We start from the raw sequence: 13,488 nt of genomic DNA, 5'->3' as shown, positions 1-13,488 counted from the left end.
TATTACCAAATTTATTTCGTACTGATCATTATTATAATGTCAAAAGGATAATGATTAATTTAATTGGGGTCATTCTATAATGCCGTAACTAAATTTACGGCATTAATGCCGTAATAGACGTGGATTGTTAGATTTGAAAAAAAATCTCTACCATTAATTCTAAATAAATAGATAACATGTTACCTAAGTAGCAGGTAATTATTATTTTTTGTTCAAGTTCCAGGTTATATTTACTAATTTTATGTGTGATTTACAAGTTTTATGAAACTTTTACAAGTTAATGTTGATTTACAAGTTTTATACAATATTTACAAGTTTTTGTTTTGTTTACAAGTTCTTACAATTTACAACTCTAACATTAATTTACCTATTTTTCCATTAATTTACTAGTTTTATGTGTGGTTTACAATTTTTTTGTTTTATTTCACACTTAATGTCAATTTACAAGTTCTATGTCATTTGTCTAAGTTTTTGTTTTGTTTACAAGTTCTTCTTACAATTTACAATTCCAACATTAATTTACTCATTTTTCCATCAATTTACTAGTTTTATGTGTGATTTACACATTTTTTATTTCATTTCACACTTAATGTCAATTTACAAGTTCTATGTCATTTTTCTAACTTTTTGCTTTGTTTACAAGTTCTTATGGCCAATTGCAACTCCATCATTAATTTACCCATTTTTCCATCAATTTATTAGTATTATGTGCGATTTACACATTTTTTTATTTTATTTCACAATTAATATCAATTTACTAGTTGTATGTCATTTTTCTAAGTTTTTGTTTTGTTTACAGTTTTTCATATAATTTACAACTCCAACATTAATTTACCAATTTTTTCATTAATTTACTAGTTTTATGTGCGACTTACATATTTTTTGTTTTATTTCACACTTAATGTCAATTTACAAGCTCTATGTCATTTTTCTAAGTTTTTGTTTTGTTTACAAGTTCTTCTTGCCAATTACAACTCCAACATTAATTTACCATTTTTTCCATTAATTTACTAGTTTTATGTGTGGTTTACAAATTTTTTGTTTCATTTCATACTTAATGTCAATTTACAAGTTTTATGTCATTTTTCTAAGTTTTTATTTTGTTTACAAGTTCTTCTTGCAATTTATAACTTCAACATTAATTTACTCATTTTTCTATCAATTTACTAGTTTTATGTATGCTTAATACATTTTTTTGTTTCATTTCACAATTAATGTCAATTTACTAGTTATATGTCATTTTTCTAAGTTTTTGTTTTGTTTATAAGTTCTTCGTACAAATTACAACTCTAACATTAATTTACTCATTTTCCATCAATTTACTAGTTTTATGTGTGATTTACACATTTTTTGTTTCATTTCACAATTAATGTCCATTTACTAGTTCTATGTCATTTTTCTAAGTTTCTATTTTGTTTACAAGTTTTTCTTACTAATTACAACTCCAACATTAATTTACCCCCTTTTCCATCAATTTACTAGTTTTATGTGTGATTTACACATTGTTTTGTTTCATTTCACATGTAATGTCCATTTACTAGTTGTATGTCATTTTTCTAAGTTTCTGTTTTGTTTACAAGTTCTTCTTGCCAATTACAACTCCAACATTAATTTACCCTTTTTTCCATTAATTTACTAGTTTTATGTGTGATTTACAAATTTTTTATTTCATTTCACACGTAATGTCAATTTACTAGTTGTATGTCATTTTTCTAAGTTTTTGTTTTGTTTACAAGTTCTTCTTGCCAATTACAACTCCAACATTAATTTACCTATTTTTCCATTAATTTACTAGTTTTATGTGTGGTTTACAAATTTTTTGTTTCATTTCACATGTAATGTCAATTTACTAGTTGTATGTCATTTTTCTAAGTTTTTGTTTTGTTTACAAGTTCTTTTTGCCAATTATAACTCCGACATTAATTTACTTATTCTTCCATTAATTTACTAATTTTATGTGTGGTTTACAAATTTTTTGTTTCATTTCACACTTAATGTCAATTTACAAGTTTTATGTCATTTTTCTAATTTTTTTTTTGTTTACAAATTTTTCTTGCAATTTACAACCCCAACATTAATTTACCCAATTTTCCATCAATTTACTAGTATTATGTGTGATTTACACTTTTTTTGTTTCATTTCACACTTAATGTTAATTTACTAGTTCTATGTCATTTTTCTAAGTTTTTATTTTGTTTACAAGTTCTTCTTGCAATTTACAACTCCAACATTAATTTATTCATTTTTCTATCAATTTACTAGTTATTTTTCTATTTTTATTTTTTTTTAATTTTGTAGACCAATTTACCACTCTAACGCTAATTTACCTGTTTTACCTTCAATCTACGAGTCATATGTGTGGTTTAGAAATTTTTTGTCTTATTTCACATTTATTTGGAATTTAGGTTATTTAGTTTAGGTCAATTGCCTCAACTTAAATTCAATGTGAAAATGGTTAAAGAGTTGGATTATTGGCATTTTATGATTTAGATAGAATGATATAAGGGTGGGCATGAGTTGGGTTTGATAGGGTTAGTGAAATTCTAGCCTAGTCTACTTTTTAATGAGCTGAGATAAAATCCATCCAACTTAACTAAATACACTTGTTTAACCCAATTCTATCCAAACCTTATATCGTCTGGTTAAGTTGATTAAGTTAAAGGTCAAATCAAAATTTTAAATTGAACAATGAAAATGATATGAAACTTGAAATGAAACTTATTAAAATCAAATATAAATCTTTTATAACATGAAATTTTCATTCACTATCTAGTGTACGTAAAGAAAGTTAATAAATTAACTATCTTTAAATTAAGAAAGTTTCCACAAAAAGCATATAGACTTTATTTCTCCTACATCTCCTTTTCCAATTCCAAATTCAAACTTTTTAGATAATTAGCTAGCATCATATACAAAAATAAAATGAAAGTGATATATAATTATGTGCCGTTAAGTATTCACTAAAAAAATAAAAAGAAATTAAAACCAACTTACTTTTCTATTAATCTTATAAAATAATAAATTTACTTATAAAAGAGTGTGATTTTGGTTTTGGAATTGTAGTCTAGAACAGCAGATGCAAGAATGAAATAGCCTCTTCTATTAAAAGATTAAAAAGAAAAAAAATTAGATAAGCCATTTAAGTCTTTATAATTTTACAATTGAGAATTAACACATTATCATTATCCTTCTTCTTCTTCTTCTTCTTCTTCTTCTTCTTCTTCTTATTATTATTATAGATTTGGTTGGGTTAGACTAGTTAATTATAATTGATCCAACCCAAACTAATTATTAATTAGGTTTACTAATGTGCTCATGGTGCATTTACTAATCAGTAATCGGAACGGGCTATAATCAAAATCAAGAATGTGAATGAGAATAAGTTATTTATTTGACATGTAGAAATTGAAGTCGGAATGAGATTCATTTCCATCGATGTTTTTAATTTGTCTTGAAATCGGAATGAATTATCATAATTTACTTAAATGCCCTTTGTTGATTATTGTCAATTGGTGGTAATAATAATAATAATAATAATCATCATCATCATCATCATTTTTATTAAAATAGTATTATAATTATGATTACTAATTCATTATTGTTATTATTTATTAATTTCATGATTTTTTTATATGATTATTATTTATGAAAATATTATTGTAATCAAACTTTATAATTATTATTAAAATAATAAATTATTATTATTAATATTTTATTATATTATTATTTAGTAAAAATATTATTATATTTATAATTTTGTTGTTATTATTATCAGTATGAAATTATTTCATTATTATTTATTATAATATTATTATAATTATAATTCATTAATTTATTATTATTATTTTTTAATATTATCTAATTAAAATTTATAATAAATAATTAAAATATTTTTATAGTTATTATTTATTAAAAAAATTCAATATTATAACAATTATGGCGCCCTCCCAAATCATATCAATGGCAAGACCAGAGGTTATGTAACTAATAAGAGCACCAAAGAAAGGCTTTGACAACAAATCCTCATAGTGCTTCTAAGCAAAAGGGCGGTCCACAGTCATAAGCTTCAAACCCTTCAAAGAGAAACCCTTCTTCTCAAATCTGCTGATGATTTTAGCAACGAGCCTCTTTGGACCCCATCGGGCTTGATCATGATGAAAGTTTGTTCCATTTCTTTGAGATTCAGATAAACCAACTTGTTTGAGAATTGAGTGAAATAGCACCACACATAGGTGAGAGAATAATGCATGCTCTATATATATACATATTTGCTGTCTTGGCCAAAACAATGCAAATGCGATAGAGGAGAATCAGTAAAGAATGACGAACCTAGCCCGGTTCTCCTCTTGACTCCCGACGCCGAGTCGTTATCGTCGGACCGAAACCACTTCACGAACACGAACCCAGCCGCTTCACGAACACGAACCATTGTAGGGCTTCTTCTTTCTCGCTTCTTTTTGGCTTCAAACAGTTTTCAAAGCGAAGATTGCAGTAAAAGAGGAACGATCGAGGAAACAAAATTCGGGTTAGCCAGCAAACCCGATTGCTTCGAAAATACAAAATCCGGCGTGCTGTGATTTTTAGATTCGATTCCGGGACCTTCGAATTATGACCAGACTTTGATTCTATTTGGACTTTCGTAGATTTCAATTTTAAAATATATATAATTTTGAAATTTTAACCGGTTAATTTTTTTTAAATAAATGTTTAACCGGTTGTAAACCTGTTAATGAAAAATTTTTAAATACTTTTATTATATTATAGTTATTAGGTACCGTTGATCTAATCCAATGGTCCACGTTTATTACGGTATCAATTTACGGCATTATAGAATTTTCCTAATTTATTTTATCATCTCATTACCACATGGTGAAGATAATAATATCCACCCACACATAGGTAGGTGTGACAATAACAAAAGTTTTTACCATTTATGCTTTTAATAGGCGAAAGCAATTTGGGAATTAATGGCTTCTTAGCTTAAGAAAGAAGCTAATTTTTTCAAGGTATAATGTGGGTCAGAAAATTAATATGGAAAAAAAAAATATTGCTGTGAGGTGGAAATCCTAGTTACTAATTTTCTTTTATTTATAATTATATTTTCTTTCAAAATCTAGCTTCTTTACTGTATATTTATTTATTTATTTTCTTTTTAAGCTTTATGCATCCAAGGGCGAAGCTCTGAAATGCCCTCTATCCCATAAAGAGGAAAAAAAAGAAACCCAGAAAATCAATTGAAAGATAGAAATAATTGTTTACATCTTAGCCTCTTGTGATATGTTTTATGCCTGGGCTCCCGCTAAGGTTTAAACTATGATCTCATTGATCCCCATCTGGCTCTTTAGGGACACATTGGATGATCAAAGACGAATAGACGATAGATGATTTTGTCGAAGATCCAAAAATAGGATGCTTTTCTAGAAAACAAAATTGCTTATTGGTGAAAAAAATCTTACCTATCATCATTAATCAATCAAGCAGTCTCTTGTTTCCGAGAATTTGAGTTAGTTTGAGAGTTTTCTAGCCCAGAGGCTCTATCAAGTGACCAAGAAATTGGGAACCCAACTATAGTACACCATCTTAACTGCAAAAGAGCAGCTGTAAATGCAAGATTCTCATCGGAATCTTCACAGAATTGGAGTATTCGTGATTCAGATTCCGAGTCTTCAGCAAGGATGAGATCCTCAAAATCTGATCTCTTTTCTTCTAAAGTGCTAACTTCTTCACAAAGCATTCGCATACTTAGCACCTGCAATGCTTCCATTGCGGCGTTGTGGAAACCACAGTTTACGTATCCAGAAAACACAAAATGGCAGGTTGATGGATCTGGCTGGACTTTGTTTTGGTGCATCTGCTCAATGATAAATTCAATTACATCTATCCTTCCCTGCCATCCAATCATGAATGAAGCAAATGCAATGTTTAACCATTTGTGTTTTGGTGCATGGATTAAATAACCTTTGTGATAAAACAAAGAACAAAAAAGAGACTAATTTAAGTGTGTGGAGAAATAGGAAACATGAGATGCTTCACCTTTTCACATGCCTTTTTAAGAATTGTATTATACAACAGAACATCATGTGGAATCCCTTCTAGGCTAACAAGATCCAACAGATTTAATGCTTCATCAAAGTCTCCATAGTCCAACAGTATCTGACATAAAACATGCTCAACAATTAGAAATAACTCTCTGGCATTACTTATAATGAGACAAGTAATCGTTTTAACTCAATTCAACTTCTTGAACAGGATAAAACAAAAGTATAAGAATTAATGTTACTCAATACATCAGTAACAACAGAAAAGGATACCTTTATGAGAGCAGTATATGTCATTGTCTGTGGATAAAACCCATCCCGCACCATCATGGAAACTAGTGCAGAAGCAGATTTGAAGCATCTTATAATGCTACAGCAATCAATCATTATGTTGTAAGTTGCAGCATTAGGTGGGATACCACAAGTTTTCATTTGTTTAAATATTTCCATAGCTCTGTGACTCTGCATATCAAGGTAAATTGATAATTAATAGTCAAAATACATGATAATATTAAGTATGAACCTACAAATCATCTTGCATCAATTGCAAACTATAGCTAATTCATCAGGTGTACTTACTTCCTGAGCTTCTACAAGCGAATGCAACACTGTATTATAGGTGGGCGTTCCCAAGGGAGTTTTACTATCACAGAAATACTGGATCAGCTCTCTGATCATTCCCTCTGCACCAAGAGCTTTAAGCTAAAAAAGAGGAAAAAAAAAAAGGAGGAAGATGATGTACCCTCAGCAATGGATAAATTGGTAATGACAAGGCTTTGTGTCACAAAAAATGTAACAAGGTCAGCCCACAGTCACATTTCCATTTTATAAGAAATGTTGAAATAAGAAAAATATCAAGGCTAAAGAGCTTTGTAACTAAATTGTTAAGATAAATGGAATTCAGAAGTTCTTAATAATGTTATAAACTTGTAAAAAACTTAGCATGAAAATAAAATTCAAGAAGCAGTACCCAGTCGGATGCTTTCTGTAGCATTTTTCATTAAATCAGCATGATGTTTTACATAATTTCAGAGCCACAGTGACCCATACATGGTGCCCCCAGAGGGCACATGGTATTCTTTCTGAGAGAGTTCTACCAAAGGAGGCCTATTAAGGATATCGGTCCAAAGGCCAAATAATTTCAGAGTCACTTGAGGGAATATAACTAGGATATCTCTTAATCCAAAAATTAAAAGAGCTATCTTTCAGTACCCATGCAAAAATATATATAAAATAAAGTGACATCCTAGTTTGGTTTTAAGTAGTGCAACCAAATTCATTATTCATCCACGGAAAAGGAACGGATTATGCAAGGCAGGAATTTACCAAGTTTTTCATAGATATATGACTGTGCTGAATGTTGTTCCTCGCCATATCCATCTCTATGGCATTTATCCTTTTAGCAGAATCCACCTGTGAAAACATATTGCCCTCTTCATATGGGGCATTCACATTACCAAATAGAGAAAACAGCAGCTCGTATGTCCTGATATCTGGCCTCAGTTTTAATTGTCTCATTTTAGCAAATATCTTAATAGCTCGTTCAGGTTTATCCTGCAATGTTTAGTGAAAAAACTGTCATAGTCAAAAACAAGAAGAATTGGAAAATAACAAGTGCCAATGAACGTCAGTAAAGTAACACAACAAAGAACAAATGTTTTCTCTTCCTTGACGAAATTAGTTACATAGAACCAGTAGAAGTCATGATGATACCTATATTTCTTTGCCCTATGCATAGAAGACTAATTTCATATGCCTAGTTCACATTTATCTACTAATATTAGAACAAAAACAACGAGAACTCTATCCAAGCAAGACCAAAACCATTTATGCTAGCTTGCTCAAGCCTTCACCATAAGTCTAAAGCACCTTTCAATACAGCAAAATTAAAGCATATTCATCTGCCAGCACCATCCAACCTACTCTTCTCCTAAATGTTCATTGTAGGGACAGGAGATGAATGCTAAGTACCATTTCCAAGGATCTTGTGAACAATATTTTGGAAGTTCTAATTGTTCAGAAATGCTAACTTGGGAGAGATCAGCAATATAGTGCAAAGTTTAAAACCTAGAAATATTAACATACCATGGTGTCACATGCTGCAAGAAAAGCACTGAAAGGCTTTGGATTGGTACATCTAGAAATTTGGTCCAGTAGAGCCTCAGCTAAGTCCAGTTCTAAAGCTTTGCTGCATTCAACTGAAAGGGTTGCAATAGTTGAATCCTGTGGCTTCAAGTTGTTCTGCTGCATTATCTTTAGCTGAAGATAGATGAACATAAAAATTGATAGCAACTCTTACATAAATAAAAATAAAGGCCAACTCGATAACCAATATAACTCACCACTTCCATTCCATTCCTGAGACCTCTATCAGAAACAATAGCTCTAATAAAGCCATCATATGTATGGCTTGATGGTTGCAACCCAAGACTTTGCATCTACATGGAAAAGTTTCCCTCAATTTAGTACACAACTTTTAAGACTCTGAATGAAGGGTTCACTAGATAAACAACAAATACAACAAAATAAGTACCACAACTTATTGTGAGAATCCAATTTGAGTGAAAAGCATTATCATTTAAGACACAAACAATATAAAAGTTTTAAGAAATTGTCATCCAAGTTACCGAGGCTTGCAAAAATGCAATTATATGAAATAAAACAGCACCTCATTATTTTCACTCAATGAAGGTATTGCTAGTCAGGGAGAATAGCGGGAAAAAAATATCTTCATTTCAGAAATTTACTTTCAATTCAGTTCTCTTAACCATATAGCATTCAATAATAAGAAGCTTAAAAGGAAAAAGTTATTCCTACCTGCAGCATTAACTGCTCTGCTAGTCCACTATTCTGAGTTCGTCCACATGCATGTATTACATCACTGAAAGACCATCGCAAGACCTTCATAACTGGCAAGGCTTTGAATTTATTCATCATACCTATTTTGACACTCTCAGCTTCACTGATTCCCACGTTAGAAATAACATATTGCTCATTGTTTCTGACACTGGTGTCTGTTCTCAAAGCAACAGCATGATCATTCTCCCCAAAGTCAACTTTCAGTGAGCTCAATCGACCATTTAAAGGTATGGGGATGTCCAATCTTGAAGAACGCAACCTTCCTTCAGAAGTTCTAGTAATATAGAGCTTTCCCATCATGGCTAAAGCTACCATATGTTGCAATGTTTCATATGCAGATTTTAAGTCTCTCAACCTTGTAAAGGACCAAATAAACTTTCGTAGGGAGAATATGCTGAGACTGTAGTGTTTAATATAGTCCTCCCAAATTTCATGGACAGCGGACAGATTTTTCTGCCAAACTGCTAGCTGAAGTCAAGAAAAATTAGAAATATAATCTGAGATGAAATGGAAAGGAAACTGTCTGCATGGTAGGGGAAATTATGGACGAAAGCTATGGGGAGAACTGAAAAAAACAGCCTTTCCAAGATGAAATTAAAAAAAATAGATTAATAAATAAATGAAAGGAATAAAAAATCTTCTCATGCTCATATTGTACTAAAGCTGTGTCTTCTTGAGCATAATAACAAAAGGAGATCAACACCCCTTACCTTGAGAAGCTCGGTATATGTAACTTCATTCTTCCCCACCATCCGCGAGTCCATTAAATCCAAACATAGATTGGCATGAACCATACTATGCAGTTTTGCACAAGCTCCCAAGAAACTATTGTACACAGGAAGAATGGGATAAATGCCATATCTTTCTCCAAGAAAATAAATTAAGTTAGATGCCTGAACAAAGCACAGAACAGAAAAATATCAGAAGTTATTTCATGACAATAATTGGGTGAGGGGGAAGAGGAACACAATATCAAAAATCTATAAGTTGATACAAATCTTAATGGTAGGCATAGGGTGGTAAAACTGAAATTATTACCAAAATCTATAGATAGTTTTCATAGCACTAACAAAAATACGTTCATTATTATCTAGACAGAAATTTAGTTTTCCATACTCGTAACGAAATGTTTAAGAAATAAAAGTAACCAACCAACATTATTAGAAAAGTACTTTCAAATAATATATATATGTTCATACCTCCTCTAAGTAACCCCCTTTACATAGAGCTTGCATCATTAGCAGGTAACATTTGTTATTTAAGCCAATCTCCTTTTCCTCCATCATTCTCCAAGTCTCCATGACAAACTGCATGCAGAAGAAGAAACTGTCATAGCTGTTATGGCCAAAACTACTCACTCTGAATCCCATTTTATGTTGGAATCCTCTGTTATTATTCCCAGCATCTGCTGCAATATTTAGAGTTCTTAGCCAATTCATACTGACAAGTAATCACATGAAAATAATTAGAAGTCACTGGATGCATTATGTGTTTAATGACTCCTGTAAACCTCTCCAAAGAATGAGCATAATGTTCAATTATACATCGTATTGGTAGCTAGCTCCTCAACAAATATATGTACATGTTTAAATCCACTTGAACTGCGAGCGTATTTTCATTGCCTTGTTAGTGAATCAACAGAACAAGAAAAATGACACAATAGCATTATTTCATGATCTGTCAAATGTGCTTCACATCCTCATCACATGTGTTCCAACTCCAATGAATTAAACATTTCATAAACAAGACCATGCCAAAAAAGACACAGATGTAACCAAACAAATATGAAACGCTTTTTGGCTTACCAGAGGATCAGGTGATCTTGCACAATAATTCAGAATATGAAAAAAATCATCAGCTCCCAATGAGTGGTGTGCATGGCCAAGATTCAAAAGCAAATGAGAAGCTCTGCTTCTCTCACCCCTACAAAGTGCATCAACTATTTGCATTTGCGTCGCCTTTGAAATTGACTCTTCCTTGTGTCCTAAAAACTCATAGCCTGTACTCATCAACTTTCACATTTAACACTTCATACATAGAAGTTATAAGGAAAAAAAAAAAACATGTTGCGACTTTAAATGCACAGTTGCTATGAAAGAGTGTCGAAAAACACTTTAGTTGTGCTTTCGAAATTTAGCTAAAGCACAACATCTAGAAACATGCATAATTAAACTAATCATAGGTATAGCCTTTAACCGAGAATATTGGAACTAGAAAATGATTACCCATTGTGGTCGTAAGAGTCCGTGATAAATCCAGTTTATTAGCAACATTTCTTCTTTCCTATAACTCAATTTATTGTTGAAAAGTAAATCAGAAAAAGAAATTAAAGATATTTTTATGAAATACAACTAAAAGTATTAATAATCAAACAAACAAAAGAGATAAATCAGTAAACTTACGTGTTTGTGAAATTTTGATTTACAAAAAGAGTCAGCAATTAACTGAAAACGAGTCCTCAATCTGTAAAAAGCAAAAGAGTCTTGTTATCACTCAACAAAACAATAAAACAATGTTGTTAAAGAAAGATTTAATTAATGTATACAATAGTACTTACAAAGGTCTATACATGATTCTGAGAATTTCCCTCACTACCCCAATTGCGCTTGCTGATATTTTGTTTACTGTTTAAGCATTTTTCCAGAATTCAAACTTTTCTCGGGAAAATCCAACACGCATGACCAAAACATACAAAGTATGAGCCTCAATGATAATTTGGGCCCTTCAAGTTGCGCAATACCAATTATGACTTCTACAAGACTTCTGACACAAATATTGGTCAAATCAAATGCCTTCCAACAGCAGCGCCATGCGTCCGTGCAGCGGCAAGTGAGCTTCCTGCAGCAGCGGCAAGGCGAGCTTCCTGTAGCAGCGGCTAGGTTCCAATTTAAATTTCTTTTTTGTTTCGTATTTTTCTTTCATGCAATTGAACCTTAAAAATATAAAAAATAAAAAATAAAAAAGAGAGAAAAACAAGAAAAGAAAAGGACCAAAAAGCATGTATGGGGAATTTCTGATAGACAGGAAAGGAAAGAGTGTATTTCTCTTGAGTATCTCAGTCAGTCAAGTCCTTTTTGCTTTACTTTTGTCTTTCCTTGTCCTTTAGATCTCTATTAAATTAATTAATTTTAAAATCAATCCTTTTCAAATTTTTTCTTTCTTCTCTTGTAATCTTGTTTGTGGCATCAGAAGAGCAAATATACATGATGTCAGCTTCAGGTTAAAAGCGCCCCCTTTAAAAAGCAAAGCAAAGCAAGCCTCCATCTAACTCTCGGTTGACTGATTGGTTGGTTTGTTCTAGTCTTATATTCGTCGCAACAGCAACAATAAAACAAAGAAATGTGAGATTGTGGCCGACTCATTTCAAGTTTCAACAATCTCAAAATATACTTAGTTTAGTTTCTTTCTAATTAACCAACTGAACTTAACACTTAGGTAGTAGTTACAGTGTGAAGCTCAATTCAAGTGTAAGCAACCCATTATGGGGTCTGAGGAGAATAGATTCCTGCAGGAGCAATTATGTTGTGCTTTGAAACAAAAATTTAACTGTTCAAAGTTTCTATAAGTTCAAATAAACAAATACTACACAAAGCAGAGCTTGCACCACTCTTAGAGAACATAACCAATACAACAAAACACATTATGAACAAAATAAAAAAGAAGCAAGTAGCTATAGTGGTGGAGCATTAAAAATTTAAGATTCAGAAATCAACTTCAAAATAGAAGCATAATAAAAAATTCAAATCAAACCTTAAATTGATTAAGGATTCATAAATCAAACATAATACTAACTGCTGCTTGATGACTGAGGCGGCGAAGAGCGGCCACGCGCGGCGGTGGTAAACCAGCGGCTGTGCCGTCGTGTGGCGCAGAACAATGATGGCGTCCGTCGCTGGCGTCGAGAGCTGTGCTGGATTGGTTGAAGTGCGGCGCAAAGGAAAGTGAGTTTCGTTTTTCTTTTTTTTTTGGGTCTAATGCAACTGGAATTTATCATTAAGCTCCCACACGTTTTAATTTCATTAAAGAAAATCATTGTTCCTCCTATCTTATTAAATAGATCCCTATCCTACAAGCCGTGTGCTTTTTTTTTCACATTTACTGTGCCCATGAAACAAGGAAATGTTTGATTTCTAGGAGAAAGAAAAGAGTCAAAGACAAAAAATTAAAATTAAAATATGATTAATACATCAAATTTTAGTGAAAAAAGTTCAAAGAATTTTATTAAATTCTTTACTTGAATTGTTTATGCAATATGATATTGGTCAAATAGTATTAAATAATGACATCATAACATCGATGATGAATTTTTTTATTCACGATGAATTTTCATCACATCATTGATATAGTAAATATTTATATGCCATGTTGTTTTGATTAATTTTTTAATACTTCAGGGATCTATTTAATATAAATGGATTAATTATATGTGTAGATGACAAATATCCAGTTGATATAGACATTATCTATGTGACCAAATCCTTAATTATTCATAATGGATACGTTCGTATTCATATCTAATTTTAAATGCTGGATATAGATATGAATTTTATTATATGTACATAAACATTAAATTATATTTTTAAATCAAAGA

General features: G+C 31.3%; 1 protein-coding gene across 6 annotated transcripts; it reads right to left on the bottom strand.

Annotated features, from left to right (window-relative positions):
- Positions 1–5,213: 5,213 nt before the first annotated feature.
- Positions 5,214–12,839, bottom strand: LOC18031673 (pentatricopeptide repeat-containing protein At1g76280). Of its 6 annotated transcripts, none has more exons than XM_024182181.1 (16): positions 12,690–12,839; positions 11,638–11,829; positions 11,455–11,521; positions 11,300–11,360; positions 11,123–11,180; positions 10,703–10,896; positions 10,097–10,204; positions 9,608–9,790; positions 8,856–9,365; positions 8,381–8,476; positions 8,124–8,297; positions 7,365–7,592; positions 6,618–6,740; positions 6,312–6,500; positions 6,034–6,153; positions 5,214–5,887 (listed from the first exon to the last, which is right to left on the bottom strand). In XM_024182181.1, the coding sequence occupies exons 3-16, from the start codon at positions 11,466–11,468 to the stop codon at positions 5,474–5,476; spliced, it is 2,472 nt and encodes an 823-aa protein (XP_024037949.1). In that variant the 5' UTR covers positions 11,469–11,521; positions 11,638–11,829; positions 12,690–12,839; the 3' UTR covers positions 5,214–5,473. The 6 variants fall into 6 exon arrangements, with proteins under 6 accessions (XP_024037949.1, XP_024038000.1, XP_024037883.1 ...); XM_024182232.1 differs by having other exon boundaries at positions 11,638–11,760; XM_024182115.1 differs by having other exon boundaries at positions 11,455–11,829; positions 12,648–12,839.
- Between the last annotated feature and the right edge of the window lie 649 nt (positions 12,840–13,488).

The sequence above is a fragment of the Citrus clementina genome, unplaced genomic scaffold, assembly GCF_000493195.1.
Source record: "Citrus clementina cultivar Clemenules unplaced genomic scaffold, Citrus_clementina_v1.0 scaffold_9, whole genome shotgun sequence".
NCBI classification, from domain to species: domain Eukaryota; kingdom Viridiplantae; phylum Streptophyta; class Magnoliopsida; order Sapindales; family Rutaceae; genus Citrus; species Citrus x clementina.
Note: the sequence above shows the minus strand (reverse complement) of the source record. Positions and strands in the feature narration are given on the sequence as shown.